This window comes from Mandrillus leucophaeus, unplaced genomic scaffold, assembly GCF_000951045.1.
Source record: "Mandrillus leucophaeus isolate KB7577 unplaced genomic scaffold, Mleu.le_1.0 Scaffold1105, whole genome shotgun sequence".
Lineage (NCBI taxonomy): Eukaryota > Metazoa > Chordata > Mammalia > Primates > Cercopithecidae > Mandrillus > Mandrillus leucophaeus.
The window spans coordinates 83,253-109,222 of NW_012099266.1; the positions used below are offsets into that span (position 1 = coordinate 83,253).

General features: G+C 40.1%; 1 protein-coding gene across 5 annotated transcripts in view; it reads right to left on the reverse strand.

Annotated features, from left to right (window-relative positions):
- The window catches only part of ST7 (suppression of tumorigenicity 7), a 230,989-nt gene that overhangs the window by 20,638 nt on the left and 184,381 nt on the right, over positions 1-25,970 (reverse strand). For all 5 annotated transcript variants that reach the window (XM_011992485.1, XM_011992491.1, XM_011992478.1 and 2 more), the window contains 2 exons: positions 20,058-20,130; positions 18,517-18,619 (listed from right to left, as the gene is read on the reverse strand). In XM_011992485.1, coding sequence (XP_011847875.1) covers positions 18,517-18,619; positions 20,058-20,130 — 176 coding nt within the window. The remainder of the gene's footprint in view (positions 1-18,516; positions 18,620-20,057; positions 20,131-25,970) is intronic.

The window sequence follows — 25,970 nt, forward strand, 5'->3', positions numbered from 1 at the left end:
AAAGTTATGTGGTTAAACCAAGTGCAGTACAAAGATTTGAGATTGAGTAGCACTGTCCACTATTTTTTTCTATACACATGTATCAAGGAGAAGAATCTTGTCCTATGAAAAGAGCCACCCACAGCTGCTCAAGTGCTACAGGGAGAAAGGGTGGCAGCCAGAGCATGGGAAGACCCAAGGGAGGGGAGCGTTATAGACCCCAAACTGTGACACTCTTAGATCCTTTCCCAAAGACTAGGGAGTGGGGATGGGGAATGGGGGTCTCAGCATACACCTCTTCATTGCTATCTTCTACCAAGTGGGTAGGAGTATAGGGCAAGAATGGATATACTTCCTGGGGGCTGAGAAAAGACTACATTTCCATTTTTATTCTTCTGTTTTACTATAGGATAGATAGGGAGCAATTTTTGAAGGTTATTTTATAATTGCAAATGTTAACCTTTCTTTTCTGGCTGGCATTCTCCCCTCCTGGATCCATCCGTGACACCCACACCCACAACCACACCCACACCCACACCCACACCCACACACCCACCCCACCACCACCACCAAAGACAAACATAACAATAGCCCATGCAATCTCCTTTAAAATGGAGACTAACAGACTACAGAGGGATATGGACAGCAAGAGCAAGTGCTAAAAAAAGGTGTTCCAAAATGTTACTATCAGAAATAATTGCCTACGTATTTTTGTGTCCGTGGAAGTTTATGAAAGACAGTGAAAGGTAGAAGAGTCCTGGTATACAGAATGGACACTATGGCACAACTATCAATGTTTCCCTGTCATCTAGTTGAGGATTTGTACCCTTTGGGCATCACCCAGTTGCCCTTAAGCTTCCTCTCCCATTGGCACGCTTGGTGTCGAGGTGTATGGCCCGGCAGGAGCCAGGAGAACACACGCAGGCATCTTGGCTCAGCAACTGCAACTTTCCTCACTCTGGGTCTGATATCTGAAGAAACCTCCAAGCTTCTGGCCTCAAAGCAGAAAGAGTAGGGAAGTGAAAGAGAGACACCCAGAGAGCAGCAGGAGGACAGTGATATGGTCGTCACACTTGGGAGGAGGTAGGATAGAAAGCCTCACTCCACAGAAAGACCTGGGACCCATTTCCAGGCTGGCCATGACAGGTGTTCGTTATTTTGGTAGAACTCCTCAAACATGCGTTCTAAAAGAACTTTCTGGCCATCTGCCTTTTTGGATTCTATGAACTACTGCTTTCCTCCTAATGTCTTGTTTTAAAACAGTGCAAGACAAAAGTCTTTTTCGAAAAATAACGATAGAGAATTACCTAGCAATCCAATTTGCACTATGTTTATAATGAGTATCAGTCATAATACAGTTATATTTACTTTATGGTGAATTTTATGTTTGGAGTTACCTGGCTATCCTCTTGTGATTCTGTTACCTTAATAGGAACCATTAAAATGTACATTGCTACTGCCAGTGATGGTCTTAAAGGACTCCGAGGCTATGAGAAAAATAAATAACTTGTAAAGTGTTATGAATTGTATTAATTGTTTCAGGGTAAGTTGGAGAAGGAAGAGCATTTGGTTATCCATAATAATCATCATCAAAAAAACAATGGAGAAGGGAGATTTCTGGCCTAATGAGAGCCCCGGAATAAGATTTTCATCTGATTTTCTAATTATTCATAGTCACCACGTCTATCAAATAGTCAATTTTTAAAGAAGGATCATGCTTATAAAATTTGAAACAAATAAAATATGAAACCAACTAACTCATGTGTCCCAGGTATACAGAAATCTCCTTAAAGCCCCTGAAATCAGATGGTGGCTATAAATGTAAACTCCCATTCTTCTCATTTCTATGATTAGAAAAGGCTTTTACATTTGATTAAGGATCAATGAAAGAACTCTTCTCTTAGCCTAAAGAACCTTCAGGAATAGGGGCACCTGAGAAGGAGTGGGCCTGGTAGTCACCCACATTTGTGGGTAGAAAATAAACTAGCAAGGCCAGGCGCGGTGGCTGACGGCTATAATCCCATCACTTTGGGAGGTCGTGGAGGGTGGATCACGAGGTCAGGAGTTCAAGACCAGCCTGGCCAAGATGGTGAAACTCTGTCTCTACTAAAAATACAAACATTAGCTGGGTGTGGTGGTGGGTGCCTATAATCCCAGCTGCTCAGGAGGCTAAGGCAGAGAATTGCTTGCACCCAGGAGGCAGAGGTTGCAGTGAGCCGAGACTGTGCCACTGCACTCTAGCCTGGGCGAAAGAGCAAGACTCCATCTAAAAAAAAAAAAGAAAAGAAAAGAAAAGATAAGCTAGCAGGAGGCAGGACAAGTCAACTGGCAGGGGAGGGTAGGAGTTCCGAAAATTCCTGACAAAGAGACATTATAGATATGTGCTATCCCTGTTCAATACGACAGTTTCTACCACAAGTGGCTATTTATATTTAAATTAATTAAAACCAAACAAAATTAAAAATTCAGTTCTTCCATCTCATTAGCCATATTTCAAGTGCTCAGGTACTGCATGTGGCTAATAACTACTGTATTGGACAATGCAGGGAATATTTCCATGATCGCTGAAAAGTCTTTTGGACAGCATTGAAGGCTGCGGTAGACAATGGTTTTTCATCTTTGGATAACTGGACCAATTTTTAACATGAAAAAATTTCAAAGGTGCTCATGATAGGAATCATCAGGGTAATAGCTACTGACTGAAAATATACAATATGACAAAAAGCTACAATAAATGTAATAAAACAAAAATTAATCTAAAAGCATTGTTGGCCACCAGGGCATCTACACATAAAACATTTGAAAAATAGTAGTACACATGTGTGTGAGACAGATGGCTTACTCAGCCTGCAGGCTCAGTGGGATGCATGTGGCCTCAAGGCCATCATCCACAGCCCCAAACACAGGCCATGAGGTAATGCTGTTTCTCCTCTAAGCTCTCTCTAATCTTTGTGTATGTGTACTACTCACATGCCACCTTATATTAGTTATCATGTATCTTGTTTCTCTGTTGAATCATAAGACCCGCAAGAGCATGAACCTTGTCATCTGCATCTTAATTTCCCCTCCCGCACCTCCTACAGAGCCTTGCACATCAAGGTAATATTTTTTTAAGCTGAATTAAATTGAAATCTTACTTCCCAAGAAGTCTCTCAAAGTGAACATCCCTGGCCTAATCAGCCTTATGAGGCTAACCAAAGCAACACATTAAGGAAATAACTCTGGCTTCTCATCTTATCTACCTTATGGCAGCAATCGGCTATGACTATAAAAGAGATTTATACTCCTTTATAATTCTAAACAAAATATTGGCCCTAACTAAATGGTGAAGGCTAATAACAACAATGTGTTATGTTTTTGGCCAGGCTTAAAATGGCTGGCAAGATCAGTTCTTAACATGTACAACATTTAAATTAGAAAAGCATGGAACAACATTTCACGTCTTACTTGTCAGGAGAAAAATAAATGGAAGAGGGCAGATCCCTATCCACAAGTATGCAGAAATCAATTAGAATAACTATAGCTTGCAAATCAGAGAACACGCTTTGTCCATCTATAATAACGGCTTGGTTTCTACTAGCTCAGCCAGCATTCTGTGCTATCTTGCCCGCCATCCTGCGTCTAACTTCCCTCCCAGATAAAATCACACTGATTTTGAAGTGCAGTGCTTCTAAAAATTTCGGAAGCAACTTTTCAAAATCTATTTGTGTCAGCATCCACTGCAGGAGCACCTAAAGTCAGGGCATATGAAGAGAAGCAGAGAGCTATGGTCTTTAGGTGTGAGCAGCGCCTATTCACGAAGGTCTCTGAGACAAGACTGGCTCAGCTGTCAAGGAAACTGCTGAAGAGATGTGGCCTATTAGAGGCCACCTTGGGTGGCTGCTAAAGTGCTTTTTGCTAAGATCTTAAAATTCTATAATAATTTGAATGAAAATGATCCCATAGTTATCATTCACATAAATGTTAATACCAAAGAATTAACTCATACACCTCTTTTTTGGGATTTGCAATATCAACAATAGCATAAGTCATATAAAAATCATTAGCAAAAGTATGGGAATAAGCAAAATGTGAAAAAAAAAAAAACAGGTAAATTAACTTATATCACAGTTAATGATGGCTATTAAGTGGCTCCCAAAACCAGGTAATGAAAGAATATGTATTAGCACAGGGAAATGTTCATGATACATTGCTAAATGAAAAAAAAATCAATGTACCCTAACAATTTACATAGCAGATTATTAATTATTTTGACAATAAAAATGTATAGGTAGACATTAAAAACCAGTGGAAAGTCACAAGTTGAATGTTCATGGTGGTTAAATATTTGATTTTAATGGGAGATTAACTTCTTTTGTACTCTTTCTGTGCTTTCCAAGTTTTCTATAATAAACATTTTGTAAGGGATGGGGTCTCGCTCTGTTATCCAGGCTGAAGTGTAGTGGTGCAATCATAGCTCACTGCAACCTTGAACTCCTGGGCTCAGGCGATCTTCCTGCTTCCACCTCCCAAGTTACTAAGACTACAGGCACATGCTACCATGCCTGGCTTGCAATAAATATTTTTATTTTTTTCTCGCTATATATGTATGTACATGTATGTATGTATATATGTAATACAAATCTATTTTCTAGACTTGCATCAAAACACACATGCACACACACACACATATACACAAACAGACAAACAAAAGACAACTGGAGATAGCAATTTTTTTCATGCCTACAATGCTTTGGTGCAACTGGTTCTGATAAAATGGCCTAACACCAGAAAAGATGTTTTTAAAACATCAACAAAGAGTTCTGCGAATTAAGCTAGTGCTATTTGGGAGAGACACCACATAGTCTGACTTTCAATGTTGCTTACTCCCTGGAATGAGTAAGACACAAAGCAGCGACAGGACAAAAAACACTGCAAGTAGCCACAGCTCACTCAGATCATGTGGTGATGGAGAATGAGGTACACGTCACCAGGATTCCTTGCCTTAATCTCATCTACCATCTGCCACTCTGAATCACTTACTGGAATGCTGGCTCTACTGTTTAGCTACGAGACCCTGGACATGTTATTTAATTTCTTTGAACCTCAGTTTGCTCATCTGTAAAACTGGAATAGTAAAAACATACCTTGCTGGTTTTAATTTTTGAAGATTATGTAATATATGTAAAGCATTCATTCACATAGTACTTGGCATATAAGTGTGCATTGAATAGTAGATATTTTTGCCACTAAAAAATATTATATGTTCATATTACTGTAGAGGTAATTTGTGTTTTCCACATATACATGTCCCACAGATAACTGAGTTTGTTTTTGGGTAAAATACTTCAGCACTTTTATTGTAGTAGCAGATCAGTTGAAGAGACCTGGCTACCAAGGGTCATTAACCGACCAATACGGAGCCAGGCATAAAGCAAAGCTGAATTGTCAAATTAAACCTGATGATTTCAGTACCACTCAGGGATCCTCATCACAAGGTACCTTCTTCTTTCTGGTTCACTTATCTATTCATTGGTTACTTTGCTTCATTCAAAAAATATGTGAAGGCTCACAGTGTATCCCAAGAATATAGATACGGGAGCACCCACAGGCTATCCAAGGACATGGATATGGAAGGATCCTTTGTGTATTCCAAGGACGCAGCTATGGAAGCACCCATAATTTACCTCAAGGGCATGGACATGAATCAGGTCAGGTCCCCACCTTGATGATCCATAGTCTTTGTAGGAGTAGAGGAGGGAGAGAGAGACAGTAGGAGGGAAGGAGAGAAAAAGAGAATGTATGGAGAAAGAATAAAATTCAACATGGTGAGTACCTTAGAAAGATGTATAAACTTAGCACTAAGGAAGCAAATGGACAGCATTGTGGCTGAGAAGGCTTCACAGAAAAATGAAAATATCAATCTTACTAATTACATAAGAGTTGATACTGAAAAAATGAGGAGGGGGGATTCCAAACCAGCATGAAAGGGCAAAGTATACCAAAAGCATCAAAGGCTACCAAAAGCAAACCAAGGCATCAAAGGGCATGATGTGTTTCTAAACTGGTGGGGCCTGACTACTAACATGATGGTAATTGCCAACACTGATTACGCACTAACACACGTGCCAAGCATTATCTCAGTAACTCCTTAACACTGTCTGTGACAGAGCTAATATTACCATTCCTGTTTCACAGATGGGAAAACGAAGGCTTTAGGAAGTAACTTGTTCAGAGTTGCACAGTTGCACGTGGCAGAACCTGCATTTGAACTCAGGCCACTCTCCAAAGGAGTGAAGTAGAAAAAGTAGGCTGTAAAAGGCCTTCATGATCTGCTCCAGAGGGTGCCCTGACCTTTAGCAGCTGGTTTTCAAACTTTTAGACACAGAATACAGCTGGCTCTTGAGCAACCTGGGTTTGAACTGCACAGGCCCACTTTTATACAAATTTTTTTTCAACCAAACACAGATTGAAAATACAGTATTCATGGAATGGGAAACCTGCATATACGGATAGCTGATTTTTTTGCATAACACAGGTTCTATTGGGTTCTACAGGGCTGACTCGGGGACTTGAGTATGCGTAGATTTTGGTATATGTGACGGGTCCTGGAACCAATCTCCTGCAGATACTGAGAGATGGCTGTAATTTGTTCAGAGAGAGAGAAAAAAACCACTTAGAATCTGTGGAGCTGATGCAAAACAAAGCTGTGGGGAAATCTGAGGGATGGACCCAAGAGAGGTCTGGGGAACCCTCCTGGCTCTCCTAAGAGGACAGTTTGGAAATCACTGCCATAGGCAACTGGGAAGTGAGTTGTGCAGTTTGCAATTTTGAGAGAAATGGGTGAATCATGTGTAGGATCAACAGACAGGGAAGAGATGGAAATTAGCAAAGTCTTAAAAAGCTCCTGTTGGAGTCCAGGTGATGGGGACAAAATTGGGGGATGAAGGAGGAGCTTTTCCAGGACTTGGCGCCTGACTAAATGTGAGAGTGAGGGGAGGAACCAAAGGTGACAAATTTTTAGTGTAAGAAACTAGAATAATGTGAGTTCCTTAGCTAGCGTAAAGACACCAGAAGAGGAAGAGGCTTAGCAGGGAAAGGTAACAAAAACAGCTTGAAGAACCTGCAGAACATCCCTGGAAAAATGGCCTGAAGGCAGCTTGGTCTGCAGGTCTAGAGCTTAGGAGAGAAGCTGGAGACACAAATGTGGGCGTTCTGGGCCAGAGGTGGAAGCTGCGCAGTAGGAGCAGCGGAGATCTCTCAAGACAGCTTCGAGCTCCCCAATCAGGGAGAGGGCAGTGAACAGAGCTCCCTGGAAAACATAAGTGCGTGGCAGCACAGAAAAGGAGGAGGAGGAGAGTGCTGACATACAGGAGTGGCACAGAGAGTAGGTGTCATGGGGTCAAGATGGCCTCAAGACATAAGAAGCAGGCTGGACGCGGGCAGTGGCTCACACCTGTAATCCCAGTACACTGGGAGGCCAAGGCAGGCAAATCTCTTCAGCCCAGGAGTTCAAGACCAGCCTGGGAAACATGGCAAAACTGAAGTGGAGGGTCAGGTGGGAGGATTGCCATGATAGCACCACTGCATTCAAGCCTGGGTGACAGAGCAAGACCCTGTCTCATAAAAAAAAAAAAAAAAAAAGACATAAAAAGCAGTCGGTCAGTGGGACCAAAGCATTTAGTCAGTGGGACCAAATGCCGAGGAGAGATGAAATAGGATGAGATTTGAGAAGAGGTCAACAGTTCTGGTGGCCTAGGTGGCAGCGAGCTTAATAAGAGTGACCTCAGTAGAGGTGATGAGCCTGGTGGGGGTGGCCTGTATGGGGATAGTCTTGGAGAAAGCAGCTGCAGTACTTTTTGTTAAAGAAAGAGACTTACAAACTTCCTATTCCTGAGAAATGTGGCTAAAAACTGGTTTCTGTTCATTTTCCTCTGGGTCATATTTCCACAATACGTTCTCCTTACTCTAATCCAAAAAAGCTTTGGAACAAAATATGACTCAATTCAAAGAAACTTATATTGAAATAATATTTCTAAAATGTCCTGTTGATATACAATATCATAGACAGTCTGCCAGGGTATTTTGAATTTCTGCTTCCACGCTTCAAGCATTTTAAAATACTAAAACCCACTACACATTTTGTTTCCTAAATTGGATTAAAAAGCAATTTTATACTCTGTCAATCAGCTTTACCAAGATATAAAGGGAGGATTGCTTTAGTGTTTGCATGAAATAGAATTTCCATCACTATAACAATGTCCTGTAGGTACTCCATTAGCATATACAATTACCACGATGTTTTCTTCCACAAGCCTCTTGAAATCCCCATGAAACTAGTTTCTAGATTAACATTAGATGAGCTTTCTTTTTTTAAAAAAAAAAAAAAAAAGAAAGTACATTTTTAATGGGAATGCATTTCTGTCATAACATTCTTCATTCTTTCCTCTCTGTTTTCTCATGACTTCCCACACTCCTAGACTTAAAAGTTGAAAGCTAAATATATATTAGGCTAGGTCCTCACCTCCATATTGCGTCAACCCCAGTCTGCCCCGCTGCTGAAACGAGTGCTGGGAGTGTGGCACCCTTCTCCTCTCGGTACCCTCTGGGACTGCCTGTTGTGCCCTCCACTACCTCTTGGGCGGGCGCAGTGAGGACAGCAGATGGTTTACTGGTTCTGGGATTTGGGGCAAGATTAAGATGAAAGCTATCCCCCGTTGGTGCTGGCAAGTTTTCTTGATTTTTTCCCCTCAGCAGCTCTGTCTACAGCACTCGGACATGCTAAGGAACTGGTACTGGCTCTGCAGCCCCCTCCCTGCTGCTCAGAGGAGGATGTGAGGCCTCCTCCTCTATGGGTAGGACCTCAAAAGCTTAGGATTTTCTGGGGGTGATGGGTCACAGCCATGTGTTATTTTCTGAACTGTATGCAGAGGGGCCTTGGGGTTGCTGGGCTACCAGACTTCTCATCCCAGTTTCAAGCAGAGCATCTACTTGCTTATTTATTAAGGTTTCATGTAAGACTGAATTAGGAGAGGAAAAATGTTTACTGCTTTAAAAAAGTTAAACATTGTTTGTTTTTGTAGAAGTAAACACAAGCTGGCCAGCGGAGGCCTGTGTGTGGTAGTGAAGACCCGTGACTTGGGAAGCCCTCCTTGGTGATATTGACCAGGTCAGCCTTTCCTATCAGCCAAGGCTTAATTCTGGGGACTACCACGTTCAAGGTTTTCAGAGTTGAGAGGGAGGTTTGGGCATTCTGTATACAGCCAGGCCACTCCCCTACCACTGCACACTTGGAGAATGTTTCTAACAGCAAAGCACAGGATCTAGCTTCCGGAAGTTACAGAGTACCTGGGTTATCTGCCCCAACTCTGACTGTGAGCTGGCTGCCTCGCTCTGGTGGGCCCAGCAGCACACTGCCTGCCTCACAGGGGCACGGCCCAGTCTGTCTTCTCAATGACTGAGCACTTCTTGTGACAGCACGCATCATGTTCTGACCAGCGTCCCAGTGGCTGGCACATAATTAGTGCTCAATAAGTGCTAGCTGAATGCGCTGCTGGGAGGGAAAAGGGGACTCTGCTTTGGAATTGTATACCTTTGGAGACTAGAGAAGCTGGTGTACAGCAGCAGGAAGGTTAGCCCCTCCAGGATGAAGTAAAGTTGCAGGGTTGTCTCCTGTTTATTCTATTAGAGCAGAGTGATCCTGCTTAAGTAAAAGTAGTTCAAATATGTTGTGGTTGACAGGAGAGTTAGCAAGGTGTGTGGCTTCCAGCTGAGGGAGGAAATGGAAAAATTCCTCTTCTGAAGGGCATGAGAGCCTTGCCAACTCTGATAATGAGAATAGGCACCAAGACAGAGGGTGCAGGGTCAGGGAGGAAGGAGATATAAGCAACCCAGGCTGGGAGACGCCAAACTGCTTAGATCAGGTCTGAAAAAAAGTACCTGGTGATGTTCAAGTGGGTCCCTACCTCCTCTATGACTATGGGCACCTGGGACCCCTGACCACACAGCTCACACTAAGGGAGATTTCCCTGCCACCTCTCTCTCTTCCACTCACACTGCTCTCCTTGTCCTGGTGGTGGGCAGTGGAGATGACTCCAACAGCCCAACTCCAATTGGTAGAAGTACCCCGGGAATGAAAAAAACAGCTGCTTGCTTTTTTTTTTTTTTTTTTTTGAGACGGAGTCTTGCTCTGTCGCCCAGGCTGGAGTGCAGTGGCCAGATCTCAGCTCACTGCAAGCTCCGCCTCCCGGGTTCCCGCCATTCTCCTGCCTCAGCCTCCTGAGTAGCTGGGACCACAGGCGCCGCCACCTCGCCCGGCTAATTTTTTGTGTGTTTTTAGTAGAGACGGGGTTTCACCGTGTTAGCCAGGATGGTCTCGATCTCCTGACCTTGTGATCCGCCCGTCTCGGCCTCCCAAAGTGCTGGGATTACAGGCTTGAGCCACCGCGCCCGGCCAGCTGCTTGCTTTTTACAGGCTGAAGAAGAAAAGCTTTGGAAAGAGTGAAAACTTAATAGAATCTGGAAACGTTTGGCTGGGGCAGCCAATGATGATGGGTTCGGTGTATGTATGTGTGTATTAGGGACTGTTAATGTAGCCCTACAATCTTGATTACTCAGACAGGGAAATATGAGTTATATAATCGAAAGACGGGTGGCTTCAGCCTCCATAATAGAGGGGACACCTGCCTCTGTAATCAAAGTAGAAGACACAGTGATGTTTTACGAGGCAACCTCATGCATGCCTAGGTCAGGCTTTCAAGTCTGTTCCACCTGAGGAGGCAGGTGCAACAGGGAGAGGAAGGGGTCTGCGTATGGGCAAGTTTCGTATCAGACGTGAAGTGTTGTGTTGGGGTAGAGGACCTGATGGGAGTGGATTGGCAGGGAGCAGGGATGGTACCAGGCTCAGAACAAGAATATAAGACACAGGTCGGAAATGGGTAACACTTAATCAGCCACAAGCAAAGAACTTACCAAGCAGCTATAAGCTGCAGAATCCCTGAAGACAATAGCTGCAGCCAGAACATGCTAGAGCCTCCCCTCAAATCTGGAGGCCTGAAGGGACCCTGAGGGTCCTCAAGGCCAAGGCATTGAGGTGCCACTGTTATACTCTCTGGTTTCCTTCTTCAGGCTAGGGTGGCCCAAGAAGCACCTGTTAATGCATGTTTCTAGGCAGCCTCTATTTCCACCTAGCCTGCAAGCACAGAAATAGAACGGGAGGTAAAAAGGAAGAGATAATGAAGGGGCCAACATGTATTGAGCAGGTACTGAATGAATTACACGATGTAATTTCATTTACCTGTCATCAGTCCTGTGAAGCCATTACTTTTATCCTCATTTTATCAAAACAAGAATGGGCAGGAAACTAACTCCCTCCTCCCATACTTTATTCCAGTCCTGTGGACAGCAAGTAATGGGAGTAACTGTTCTGAACACTTTTGCGCTTTTCTCTTTTTTAGAGACAAAGTCTCTTTCTGTCACCCAGGCTGTGGTGCAACAGCACAATCGTGGCTCACTGCAGTCTTGACCTGTTGGCTCAGACTCCCGAATAGCTAGGATTATAGGTGTGTGCCACCACACCCAGCTAATTTTTTTGTTTGTTTGTGGAGATGAGGTCTCACTATATTGTCCAGGCTGGTCTCAAACTCCTAGACTCAAGCGATCTTCCTGCCTCAGCCTCCCAAAGTGCTGAAATTACAGGCATGATGAACCCTTTCAATGATACTTCATAGCTCTCCTTGTCTTCCTTGCTCTGTTGTTATAATATGTTTTGCCTGACAATTCAGAAAGGAATAAATACAAATGGCTAACAATGTTCAACCAAGCTAGTAGTGGCAAAGAAATGCAGACTTAAAGAACAAAATTCCATTTGTACTTAATAGGTTCATAAATATTTATTGCTCCCCTTCTTTCCTTTTTAAACAAACTGCTCGACGACAGTGAGGGTATGATAAAATGGTGAAGAAGGAGTTGTCTGCTGATTTAAACTGCTATAATCTTTTTTGGCAAGTAGTTTGGCAATATCAAGAGCCTTAAGTGTTTCCACACATGACTTAGTAATTCCCATACTTCAAATCTACCCTCAGGAAATAATCCTGACTAAAAAATCTTCTTGCCCAAAGAGGTTCATTACAGAAGTTGACCGATCGTGTCAACTTGGTATCTACCATGGAGGACTCAAGAAGTAGATTAGGCTGTGTGCACAGTCCCTCACACCCATAATCCCAGCACTTTGGGAGGACGAGGTAGAAGGACTGCTTGAGGAACAACCTGGGCAACAGAGACCTTGTCTCTATTAAAAATTTTTAAAAGCTGGCTTAGTGTAGGGGCACATACCTATAGTCCCAGCTACTTTAGAGGCTGAGGCTGGAAGATCCCTTGAGCCCTGGAATTTGAGGTTAAAATGAGCTATGATTGTATCATTACACTGCAGCCTGGGTGACAGAGTACAACCCTGCCTTGGGTCAGGGGGTCTGCGAGAGGGAAGAAGTAGATAATTCTCTTCTACAAAATGTAACAGAATGAAATTGAACTCTTTTCTTACACCATACAAAAAATCAACTCAAAATGCATTAAAAATTTAAATGTAAAACCAGAAACTATAAAACTTTTAGAAGAAAGTAAAGGAGGGGAAGTTTTAGCAATGATTTCTTAGATATGACACCAAAAGCACAAGCAACAAAAGCTAAAATACACAAGTGGGACTATGTCAAACTGAAATGCTTCTGTGTAGCAAAGAAAACAATCAATAGAGTGAAAAGGTAACCTGTGGAATACAGAAAATATCTGCAAACCATATATCTAATAAGGGGTTAATATTGAAAACATATAAGCAACTCCTACAACTCAATATGAAAAAAAAAAAAAGCCCAACAATCTGATTTAAAACTTGGCAAAAGACTCATATAGACATTTCTCCAAGAAGATATATGAATGACCAACTGGTATATGAAAAGATGCTCAACATCACTAACAAGCAGAGAAATGAAAATCAAAACCACAAAAAAATTTTTACCTGATGTGTTAGGATGGCCACTCTCAAGAAAATAATAAATGTTGGCAAGTTTGTGGAAAAACTGGAACCCTTGTGCACTGTTGGTGGGAATGTAAAATGGTGCAGCCACTAAGGAAAGCAGTTTGGAAGTTTCTCAAAAAATCAAAAATATAATCACCATTATATGATCCAGTCATTCCCCCTTCTGGGTATTCATTCAAAAGAAGTGAAAGCAGGATCTTGAGGAGATATTTGCACTGCTATTTTCATTGCGGCATTATTCACAATAGCCAAGGTTATTAGGAAATAACCTAAATGTCCATGGACAGATGAGTGGATAAAGACAATGTGGCATATACATACAGTGGAATAATTTTTGGTCTTTAAAAAGAAGAAAATTCTGTCATATGGTGAATATAACATAGATGAAGCTTGAGGACATTATGCTAAGTAAAATAAGTCAGTCACAGAAAGACAAATACATGATTCCACTGATATGAGGTATCTAAAGTAGTCAAATTCATAGAAGCAGAGAGTATAATGGTGCTTTCCAGGGGCTGTGGGGAGGGGAAAATGAGGAGTTGCTGTTCAATAAGAATAGAGTTTCAATCGTGCAAGATGAAAAGTTCTAGAGATTACTGTACAGTGATGTGCATATAGTTAATGATATGGTTTGGCTGTGTTCCCACTCAAATCTCTTCTTTAATTTTACTTCCCATAATCCCCATGTATAGTGGGAGAGACCTGGTGGGAGGTAACAGTTATCTCCATGCTGTTCTCATAATAGTCAGTGAGTTTTCATGAGATCTGACGGTTTTATAAGGGGCTTTTCCCCCTTTTGCTCATTCTTCTGCTTCCTGCCATCATGTGAAAAAGGATATGTTTACTTCCCCTTCCACTATGAATGTAAGTTTCCTGAGGCCTCCCTAGCCATGCTGAACTGTGAGTCAATTAAACCTCTTTCCTCTATAAATCACCTAGTCTTGAGTATGCCTTTATTTGCAGCATGAGAATGGACTAATACAGTTAACAAGATTGTACTGTACACCTAAAAATTTGGTAAGAGGGTAGATCTCATGTTACATGTTTTTTACCTCACACCCATAAAAAAGAAGTATCCAAAACAGAAGTATCCAGTTAGAGAAACTGTCTTAAAAGAGTCTGAAGGCACATAGATAAAATACTAGAACTGTAAGTTGGAGAATAAACTTTTCAAGGTTAAAGAACTCTGAAAATCTGATAATCCTCCCTCAGAAACAAATACACCCCCAATACCCAAACATAAAGTCCATGTTAAGAGCCCTATGCTAATTTTTTTAAAATAGTAAAGTAAAAGTATTTAAAATACAAAGGAAAAAAGGCTAGAAATAGTCTTAAATATGAGTAGATTGTTTTTTATAATACCACTATAGAGCAAAAGACATATCTAATATTGCCGGTAACAAACAAATAATTTAGCCCACCTTTCAGAAACTTGTCAGAAAATGGAAGTTTATCTTTGGTACCCTGAAGGAGTTAATGTAACATCCTCCAAAACAAAAATGTGTCTCCTTGCAGTGCAAGGCTTGCAGTGTAGCTACAGCATACTGAGAGCACAAAAGCTCTGGTCAACCCAGGTCTGTGTAGTTGATGGGTCACTGATAGAAATGTCTCCCTCACCACCACCCTATATAAATCTCAAGACTACTGAGGAAGAGCAGAGTGAGCATGGAGCGTATCTGCAGAAAGAAGGCCCCAAATCCAATAAACTATAACAATACAAAGATGAAGGTATAGAACTGTGATGAGGGCAGTCCTTTGATTGTCCAGCATTACATGAATGGAATTTTCTTTATAAGCAAAGCGATTTTAATCCCATTAAATGGAAAACATCCTCTAATGGATTCGAGATTTCTTTGTCTTCTTGAGTTTTGTTTTTAGTTGTTGCAAATCGCCAGCATCATTAATATCCCCAATTTTCCTCAACAAAAGGTAAACAGCAAGTACATAATCAATGCATTATACTGAGAGACCACAGAGAAGAGAGAGACTACTTCTGATGAAGAAGAACAAGCTTCCTGGTGACTCTTAATGGTGGTGGTGAAGGGGCAACAGGGTTTCCTCAGAGGAAGTGAAAAAGGGAAAGGAAAGAGAATGTGTCTGGAATGATGAACAAATAGTTATGAGGTGGAAATAAGGAAAACCAAGTTGGGTCAGATAATGAAGGGTACTGAAGAATCGCACAAGGAGTTTATGCCTTTTCCTATGGGAGCTGGCGGCACAGCTACAGTTTCTCAGGAGGGAGTGACAGTTCTGTTGGTAATGATGAGCCTGTGTGTTTGCTTCCTCTTTACTAGTTTGCTGCAATCTAATACTTCAGAAATTCTAGTGTTTCACATCCAACCGACCACTGAAGGGGCTCTCCTTCAGAACAGAGATAAGGGGTTTCTTACTGTTCTTATTTATTTCCCAGTCCTGTGATGTGGTAAGGAGCAACACTCCCTCCCTACTCCTCATGTCTGCAGGCGAAGAGCGTTCCTAAGAGTAGCCCTCTGAAGGTAAATGACTGGTATTTATCAATGGATGGTGAAATATTACCTATGTATCTTTGCTTAATGGGATACCAGATGAAGCAAAGCTGGAAATACATGGAAGGCAGTTCTCAGTTACTATATTTGGTATTCTTTTCTCCCTTAGAGAAGATGATAATCATATAATACAGCATGCAGATACTGAAAATTCCTGTGGTGGGCCACTGACAACTTCCTGTGGTAGAGAAAAAGAAGCCATGGAAGTCATATCATTTAAGACATCTTGAAGAAACCTGAATTGCCCTTAAGGGACTGAATGCCTTGAGAAGCAGTGTACCCACCAGCATTTGAAGGGTCCAAGCCTAGGCTGGTCTGTTCCCTGGTGAGATGTGGGAGGCAGTAGAGGGCAACATTTACGAGTAGATAACCCAGAATTGGTTCAGGCTCTGTCATTTATTTGCTGAATGACCATGAGCAGATTATTGAACCTCTCCAAATCTTTGGTGCCTTCATCTATGTAATAGGGATAATAATATAACACACCTCACAGAATCATTATGAAAAATAAGTGAAAGGGCTTATGTACTTCAGTTAGCACTGTGCTTGGCACATAACATTAAAAAAAATAATAAAAATGATTATCGCAGTATCATTATAAGGAGAGAGTCAAGGTTAGGACGGGAAGGTGACCTAGATGATCTTTAAGGCCCCTTCTTATGCTAAGAGTCCAAGAGTTTATAACCTTCACCGATGTCACATTAGAACTAAGGCTATTATTCTCTGCCTCCAAGGCACCAAATGTGTGTGTGTGTGTGTGTGTGTGTGTGTATTTGCTAAAGTAAGATGTTTAGAGCACGCTGCATACTGTATATTAGAAATTTGTGGCTAATTCTTGACAGATGTGGCCAGTGAATCCCAGGACCCGTCCCCCACGGAATTCTGATAGACGAAGAGGATCTGGAAACACATCGCCCCCTCAGCACAATCATCAACAAAGCAAAGTGCTGGAGAGTCAGTTTACCTAGGTAGTTTTCCCTACCTTCGCTCAGTTTCATGATTAGAAATGAGAGTGCAATCAAATATTTGAAATGTTTCCACTTTTAGAATAATTCTATTTTGCAGGTGGAATCCCGGTTAACTGTGTCAAATTCTTCCATGGCAGCCTTAAAGTGTTTCTTAGGGCTTTTAATATTCTTTGAGAGGCTCAATTAACCATTTCGGACCAGTTTTATAGCATTAGATGACTACTTCCATCAAAATATGTAACCAACAAGTACTGTACTGATTTTCTGTCTTGTGCCCCAGGATGGCAAGGCTCTAGTTAGGATCACAGTAAAAGATCTGGTTCCTAGACATGAGAAGCCCCCAATCATTATCAAAATTCTTAATAATTATCAGTAATTATCAAAATTTTTGATATTAAAATTATCAAAAATCTTAATAATTTACAAATAAATGGTGCTCAAGTATTTTCAAAGAACTTCAAATATATAATCTCACTTGATCTTTACCAGAAGACAGGCAGGGCTTCTATCCTATCTTCATTTAAAGATGAGGGACAACTTTGAGCTGAGAAATGCTAAGCCCAATGTCCAATGGCTGATAAATGACAGAACCAGAAGTGGAACACGAGTTTTTGCCTCAGAATCCAGAACTTATTGCTCAATACTACTTCTCAAAGAGCCTTATTTATGCTTACTGAATAGCTCTGTAGAGAATGGCATTCAATGAGTATTAATAGATGACCTCAGTTTACTGTAATTCAGGATAATATTTTCACAATTAGTTTTAAATTTTAGTCAAAGTGGAATAAATGTTTTTAGCTTAGGTGAAAAATATTATATAAGGAGATATAGTTATAGCACCATATGGACAATACATAAATCTACAAATACTATGTTGGTCATTACCCATTAGGCCTAATGAATAAATACATTGTTATGCAAATGTGGCATAGTGAACCACTCTTCAATTTCCTGCTAAGTGAAAACAATGACCCAGACTTGACTAAAATCCCAGGAATGATATTAGATCACTTATCTCTGTCACTCTGGATATCAACAAAATTAACTAGTTAACTCCATAAATCATCTCTCTCTCTCTCACTCATACCTCCTACCCTTTTGCTGTAGTGCTACAACACAAATCAAACAGCCTTCCTTTGTCATTTTTCATCAGTAAGTCTTCATCAGACATTTTGCCAAGGAAGATATGGCTTGTCATACCTGAGGTGAACCACACGAAGTTTCTTAGAGGTCAAAATGTACTTAATAGCGGGACTGAAAGTGGCTCTCAGCTACTTTTTTTTTTCTCCCTCAGAGAAGATGATAATTATGTAATACAGCATGTAGATACTAAAAGAGCAGGGAGTTAAATATAGGTAAATAATAAATACACATTCATCTCCTGAACAAAAGATTACAGAAATATCCTCTGCTCCAATTTGATTCCCTTAAAATCAATTTCAGAAAAAAAATTGGAAATATTGGGTATTTATAAATTGGTCAACCATGTGGTTAATAACTAAAACAAATATTTTCTACTACATATAGTTATTAAAATGGTACAAAGCAAAATACTTTTTCATATTTTGAAGTTTTCTCTATTATTTTCTTGCCAATACTGATTACTATCATTTATTTATAGAGACATGGAATGCCACATTAGTCAGTATTTTTTTTTTTTTTTTACCAGTTTTATTCACAACATTTATTTCCTGATTTTGGTCTTTGTGAGACCATAACTGGTGTGAAATTCCTATCAAATGCGTCAACACTCCCGGGATATCTACTTTTTGCCAATTTCAGGCTTCCTGGCCTGCCTCAGCGAGGTCTATCGATTTACCCTTATTAAGTGAAGTCTGGAAATCTGCCCCAAAGCCTCTTGAGTGTAGCTTTTGCTTAAAATGAGGCTAATGCCCATACACTATACAGGGCCTCAACATTTGTTGGTTGCAATTCATTTTTTATAACCGGTGTAGTCGAGATACAACACCGTGGTCAATGAATGCTTTCTCTGCTATCATAACGAGTTCCTGTGGGGATTCCACAGACTCACTTTTGGCACATGAGGATTGAATTCCACAGCTCTATGAATGGCTTCTACTGCATTCATCTCTGCTGTGCTCAGCCCCCGCCGAGATGCAGCCTCAGGAGAGAATCTGAAAAGCAGAAAGACAAAAACCATCCAGTTGGGACCACTGCTTGGGCATCAACCCGAAAGCATCTACACATCAAGGGCCCATAAAACCACAACGAGCCAATGACATGAGCTCTCCCAACTTCTACTGCATGGAACCTCTGAGTGACCCCGAGGACCGAGGCCAGCAAAAACCCCAGCAGAAGCAGAAAGCGTGCTTGCATCTAGTCATGGCAGGAGTTAAATTCGGCTGTCAAGTCTCTGTCTAAATAGCTAATCTAAGTCTTCTACGAGGTACCTGCTCAGGTCGGGGGAAGAGGTAGGACTGACAAGGGCAGACAGTGTAGGAAAAAGAGAAAACTAGGTTACAGAAGAGTGCACTTGGTTAAAAACAGAGCTGGGAAGGATTTGAAAGGAGGCCTCCCACCCAATGTCAGTGCTGCGATGGAGGTTAAATCATTGCAGCGTCAGCAGCAGGCGAGCCTGCTTGGGGCCATTCCGGCAGGGGGCGTGTGCATGCCCAAACTGCGGGCGAGACACCTGCCCGAGTGAATGAAAAAAACCAGACCATGCAATCTCTTTCTCACCTCACACCCAGGGCTAACTCCAGAGCTGTGCTTGGCAGGCAGACACCACAGGGGAAGCTGTGACAACCCTGGCCCTGCCCTCCCAAGCTGGAGTCGCTGTGTAGGGAGAAAAGATGTTGCAGTAGGTACTGGCGATCTACAGGATAAAAAAGAATGAAAGAAAATTACTTTGGTCTTGAAGTGTACACACACTTAACAGCAAACCTGTCTGATACAGCAGAGGCTGGTTTCCTATTCTCTGCTTTTGATGCTACAGAGGGATTATATCGGGGAAGTGTAAGAGTTTATGGACTCAAAACCAGTTAAGCCATCTAGGCTCTTTCACCTGACAGGCATCCTTGGATGCTTATGAAAAGTCCATATGCCATAGTCACCTGCCTGAACAAAATAGGCAAACGTCCCATTGAGATGGCAACTCAAAGTTAACAGACCAGTGGGGGCTAATTTGGAGTTGATGAGGCAAAGAATGAGAGATGACCATCCCGTCTGCCACATTCCACATGTGTATGACACTGCCCATTTATAGACTGCTGAAGGGAGAGGAATGTGCAGGAAACGAATAGAAGGATGGCATTCTGTGTAAGTCCCAAGCAGGTGTTTTGGTATCTACTGTCTCACACCAAAAAAGTCATCTCAGAAGTATGGAATTTCAAATAAATCTTGCTTTAGGATACCTTTACACACCCTTACATTACCTGAAGATACACATTCCCTCCTTCTAATAGTGAAAGAAAAGAACAGCAGGTTTTGGAAAATGCATGCTTATAAGCAGGGGTCTCATAGACTAAGAGAAACTTCCAGAGAAAGCCCTCAGAGGCAACACATCTCAATTCCGGTCAGGCATTAGTACCGCGCAAGCTATTATTCACTTACTTGTCAGAGACAGCTCTTGCTTTGAGCAAAGCAGCTGTGTAGCATATTGTTGCTGACTTTGGTAAGCTTATATCTGTTGGAGAAAAAGAAAGTAGGAACACATAAGTTTGTAGGTAACAAAGAGCAATAATTTTCAATACACTAGCATTTTAATCACATTTAAGTGTAATAAAGCATAAATGAAGAATATTTTAATACATATGTTACACAAGAATTTCAGCTATTCCTTACTGTATCAACACAGTATGTGAAACTAAGGGTAGGTTGTATTTTTATGAATAATTCATGTCCACCAGGCTGACTCTTAAGCAATCACCTTCTATTTTAGAATATGAATTTTTGTATGTTGAGTTGAAGCAGATTGTAGCTATAAATATATAAATTTAGATATCACATGAATATCCTTGATGTGAAAGTGTCTTTGTCACTTATCAAAATTTCTCGACAGGTGTATGAAATACTAATTGAAGAAAAAAATCTACATTAAAAAAAGACATAGCCAAATGAATGATTCTTTAGTGGTCAGATTTAAACTACATTTCTTTTGCATTAAATTTCAAGTTTACATTCAATTTTTAATAGTGCTTGTTAAAAATGTAAAAGTCAAAGTCAAGGAGATATACATATATATCTAATATATAAATAAACATATATAACTTTTAAACAGTATATGTATGAAATATTTAGGAAACTACACAATTTTTGCTCATGCCAACCTATCATAAATCTCCTTTCATATGAAGACTCACTGGTCACCAGGAAAAACAGTTCCTTTCAATTTTACAAAAAGTACAGAAAGGCCAGGGTGGGAGTGGGGTTCAGATAATGAGTTTACAGGAAAGTGAAAGCACAGGGTACAAGTGAGAGTAGATAAACTCAAAGAGGGCATTCCTTTGGGTGAAAAACATGTTCTTAAAGTATGATTGCATTCTTTCCAGAATAGGAGTTAGTATTTAATACTTGCAACCAAATTTACACTATAACACAGAAATACTTTAATTCAGAACAGGTAAAAATATGCCATTCCCAGATGCTGCAAAATTCATTCTAGGTTAGAGGAACTCTTTGCACCTGGAATGCCCTGCAAGTTTCTTTGCAAGGCTGTTTTCAACTTAGAAAGGATTACATTAAAGTAGAAATGAAAAAGGGAAGTCCCATAATTAGCCAATAGACAGAGGCAGAAGAAAACAATTTCATAAAAGAAAACCAATCTCTCTTTCAATAAAGAGTATTTAATGCCAATTCCAAGGAGATTCCTAAGGAACTTCTCTTTGAGGGAAATTTCAATGACATTGATAAAACACAATCATAGAAAATATCAGCACAGAATTGAAAGGAAAAGAGGTCTTTGTACCCTTAATCTCATAAACTATTTTCAAGCAAAATGTCACCACCACATACATACTATATAAAATGGTGCGCTTACAATTAGGAAGAAAAAAATGCCAGACACTCATGGATTAGTCTTGTTGCTTTTCCAGCATCTAAACATTTAACAGCTTTCCAGTGTGGAGAATCAATACAAAAATGAAATATCCTGTTTTTTGGGTATACTCATTGATTGTTATTTGAAGCTAATAAAAAAAACTAGATGATACATGGCCTACTTAAAAGTTCAGACTTTTGATTTTAAAGTTACCCAAGCCTTGTTTCCGAAAACAATGATCATAATTATTTGAAGGTGGCAGCATGAGAAGGAGCCTCTTTTTAAGGACTTAGCTGCTCAACAAGAAAGATCAAGTTGTGTTTGATGGTTACCTAATCAATCAAATGAACACTTTCACCCAGAGAGAAATACAGAAAGAGATACAATGGAGGCATTCCAGCAAATGACTAGAGATGCCTAATCAAAGGTAATCTTTAATCTAGAATCCTGACCCCCATTCCCACTAGCATAGACAGGACATTCACAACTAGAAAAATGCAACAGCATTCAGCAACATATGACGACTACAGTACATTTTCTCCATTTTTAAAATGTTTGCTCCTTCTCCTTTATTTAGTATATGTGCACAAGAAAAATGCTTAAAAATAACCAAAAATATATTTTAATCAGTATCAAATGAGGAAACAGGGAAATGTAGCTCTATGAAAATACCCCATTCCCCATTGGTGGCATTTCATTCTATTTATCTTTTTATGCTAGTGAGTTATTTTGTTCCCACTGATTAAGAAAAATAGAAAATAGCAAAATATTCTTGCATAGCTTGTTTATTTAGATATTTTCAATGTTATTCTTTTTTCTGTAAAAACATTACATCTATTTGGTAATAGCAATTTGCCTCTAAGGAGGGATGAATCACTCTAAAGAAACTGATCCTAAATTTCCCTTCACACAGAGCGTCTTGTTCAGATAGGTTTTGGTTTACAATTTTCATTTTTGAAAGTGATGCATATTTTTCTGCAGAGCACTTAGGCAATATAAATGGAAAGCTCTTACGTTTTGCCTACCCAGCAATTCCACTTCTAAGACTTTATCCTAGGAAATAATCATTAATGTGCACAAAGATTGTTCATCACAACATTGTTTCTAATGGAATACTGGAAATGGCCCAATGTCCAATTATAGACTGGTTAACACGCTGTAAGTACATTCACAGGGTACAATTCCATGCAGTCATTAAATCATGGTGGTGGTGGAAAAGTACTGAATGATCTGGGGGAAATGTATTGTGCACACATTAATAAGTTTATAAAAAGTATGCTTTAATATTCATCTTTAAAAGCATTTATATACACAAAGAAAAAGATTGGAATAATATGCACCAAATATTGTAGACTCCCTTTATCAGTAGTTTCACTTTCTGTGGTTTCAGTTGTCCACAGTCAACTGCAGTCTGAAGATATTAACTGGAAAATTACAGAAACGAATACTTTATAAGTTTTAAACAGCATGCCATTCTGAGTAGTGTGATGGGATCTTGTTACTGTCCTGCTCCATCCAACCTAGGATATGAATCATCCCTTCGTCCAGCACATCCACAGTGTAGATGCTACTGCCCATCAGTTACTTTGTGGCCACATGCATTATCATAGTTATCACAGTGCTGTCATAGTTATCACTGTGCTTGTGTTCAAGTAACCCTTATTTTATTGCATAATGGCCGCAAAGTGCAAGAATAGTGATGCTGGCAATTTGGATAGGCCAAAGAGAAGATGTAAGGTGCTTCCATTAAACGAAAAGGTGAAACTTCTCAACTTAATAAAAAAAGAAAAAAATCATACACCGAGGCTGCTAAGATCTACAGCAGGAATGAATCATGTGAATCGTGAAAAAGGAAAAGAAATTTGTTAGTTTCACTGTTGTACCTCAAAACTGCAAAAGTTATGACCACAGTACGTAGTAAGTAGAATGACAAGAAGGAGGGGCCACATTCACATAACTTCTATGACATATTGTTATAAGTGTTCTATTAGTTGTTAATCTCTTACTGTGCCTAATTTATTTATTTATTATTTATTTATTATTTTATTTATTTATTTTTTGAGACAAAGTCTCGCTCTGTTACCCAGGCTGGAGTATAATGGCATGATCTCGGCTCACTGCAAGCTCTGTCTCCTGGGTTCAAGCAATTCTCCTGCCTCAGCCTCCTGAGTGGCTGAGATTACAGGCACGCACCACCACGCCCGGCTGATTTTTGTATTTTTAGTAGAGACGGGGTTTCACCATGTTGATCAGGCTGGTCTCGAACTCCAACCTCGTGATCCACCCACCTTGGCCTCCCAAATTGCTGGGATTACAGGAGCGAGCCACCACATCCAGCTTACTGTGCCTAATTTATAAATTAAATTTTATCATAAACATATATGTACATGAAAAAATATTGTGTATACAGGGTTCAGTATTCTCCATGGTTTCAGGCATTCACTGGAGGTTTTAGAACATATGCCCTAAGGATAAGGGAGGACTACTTCATTGGTGGTGTTTATTTCTGCATGGCAAGATTATAGGCAATTTTTCCCACTGTTTATCTGTATTTCCAAAGTTTTCTGTCATGTACATGCAAAAACTGTTTTTTTGGTTTTTTTTTTTTTTTTTTTAGCAGATAATGATGCTAGAGGGAAGAATTCTGTTCTATAAATTGCCTGAAGCAAGTTCATGGGCAAATACATTGGTGGAGCCAGATACCGACAGCATAGACAAACGTAGAATTTATCACATGAGGTGCTGTCAGCCCGGAGAGCTATCAGATGTAACTTTCACATACTCTTGTGAAAGTTAGTGTGTTCTATTTACAGTGTGCCCGCTATGGTACAGTTACCTTATTAGCCATATTTTAATCTAATAACTGCCTAACATCTAAACCAGTGGCAGGAACTGATGTTTGGCTCACCATTAACAAGAACCATATATACTCTCCTCTAGGAGAAATTATTTAGGCTGCCTGCCCCATGAGCACCTCCTCTTTCATTCCCACCTCACCCCACAAAAAAGGGGGAAGCTTGGTTATTGCTGCCTGTAATTTTTAAACTTAATATTTTGACATAATTATAGGTTTCCAGAAATTTATAAAAATATACACAGAGTCCTGTAAATGTTTCACTCAGCTTCTCCCAATGGTGGTATTTTATATAACTGTAGTATGATATCAAAAAACAAGAAATTGACATTGCTAGAGTACTATTGGGTACACTACAGACCTTGTTCATTTTCACCATTTTTTATATACAATCAAGTGTGCATGTCTATCCAATTTCATCCCATAACTAGATTCATGTAACCACACCAAAATACAGAACTGTTCCATTACCACAGAGGAACTCCCTGGTGCTACCCCTTTATATTTGTACTCTCCTTGTCCTTCCTCATACATGTCCCCCGGTGATCACTAATCTGTTCTGTACTGTTCTGTCTGCCTGCTATGACTTCATGCTTTTATCACTACGGAAATGGATAAAATGATAAGATGAATAGAGTGGCTACCAGTAGTGATTGAAATGGTGGCAATAAGAACAAATCATCCACTTTCCAATATTGCCTGTAATTTATTCAGAAATTTTACTTTGAGTAAGCAACTCAAAATAATTCTAAGTCAGTTTGATTTTGTATGAACACACTGACTCTGCAGTGGCCTTCTGACTTTTGTAAGTGGCATTTAGCTACATTATTACCTCTTACGAATTAGAATCCAAAGAGCAAACAAAAGGAAAGGAAATAATGAGGTATCACATAATTCTATTACTCACTGCAGAAACAAGGAATGCTAAGTAAATGTTTCTCACTTAGGCAAAGCTGAACTGCCAGTATTAATTTTTCTTCCACCTCTTTGCCATCTTATGTTTTGTAGAAATGTTTTTCTGAAAGGAGAAGAAATTTCCCCAAACATCTCAGGCATGCAAAATCAAATTGTCATGAAAGTCTTTCATTAAAAGTTGTAATCCTGAACTTCACACAAATGGAATCAGACTCATTTTTGTACTCATTTTTGTCTGGTTCCTTTCACTTAGCATGCTGTTTTTGAGATTCATCCATGTTGAATCTCAAAACATGGATCAGTCATTCATTCTTTTTCATTGCTAAGTAATATTTCATTGTGTGGATACACCACATGTTTATCTATTCTCTTGCTAAAGGACATTTGAATTGTTTTCCCACTTCGGACTGTTATGAAAAAAGCTGCTGTGATCATTTTTGTGTAAGCTTAACAAAACTCATTTCTCAGGGATATGTAACTAAAAATAGGATTGCCGGATCTGAAGATAGATGTCTGTTTAACTTTACTGGAAACTGTTAGACAGTGTTCCAAAGTGATTGTGTGAAGTTTGCAAAACTAATATATTGTGATAAAAGTAAGGAAAGTGGTTACTGCTGGGCTGGAGGGCAGTTATTGGCTGGAAGGGAGTATGAGGCAACCTTCTGAGATTTCAGAAAGTTCCGTTTCATTCTGGGTAACAGTCATATGGATATATATA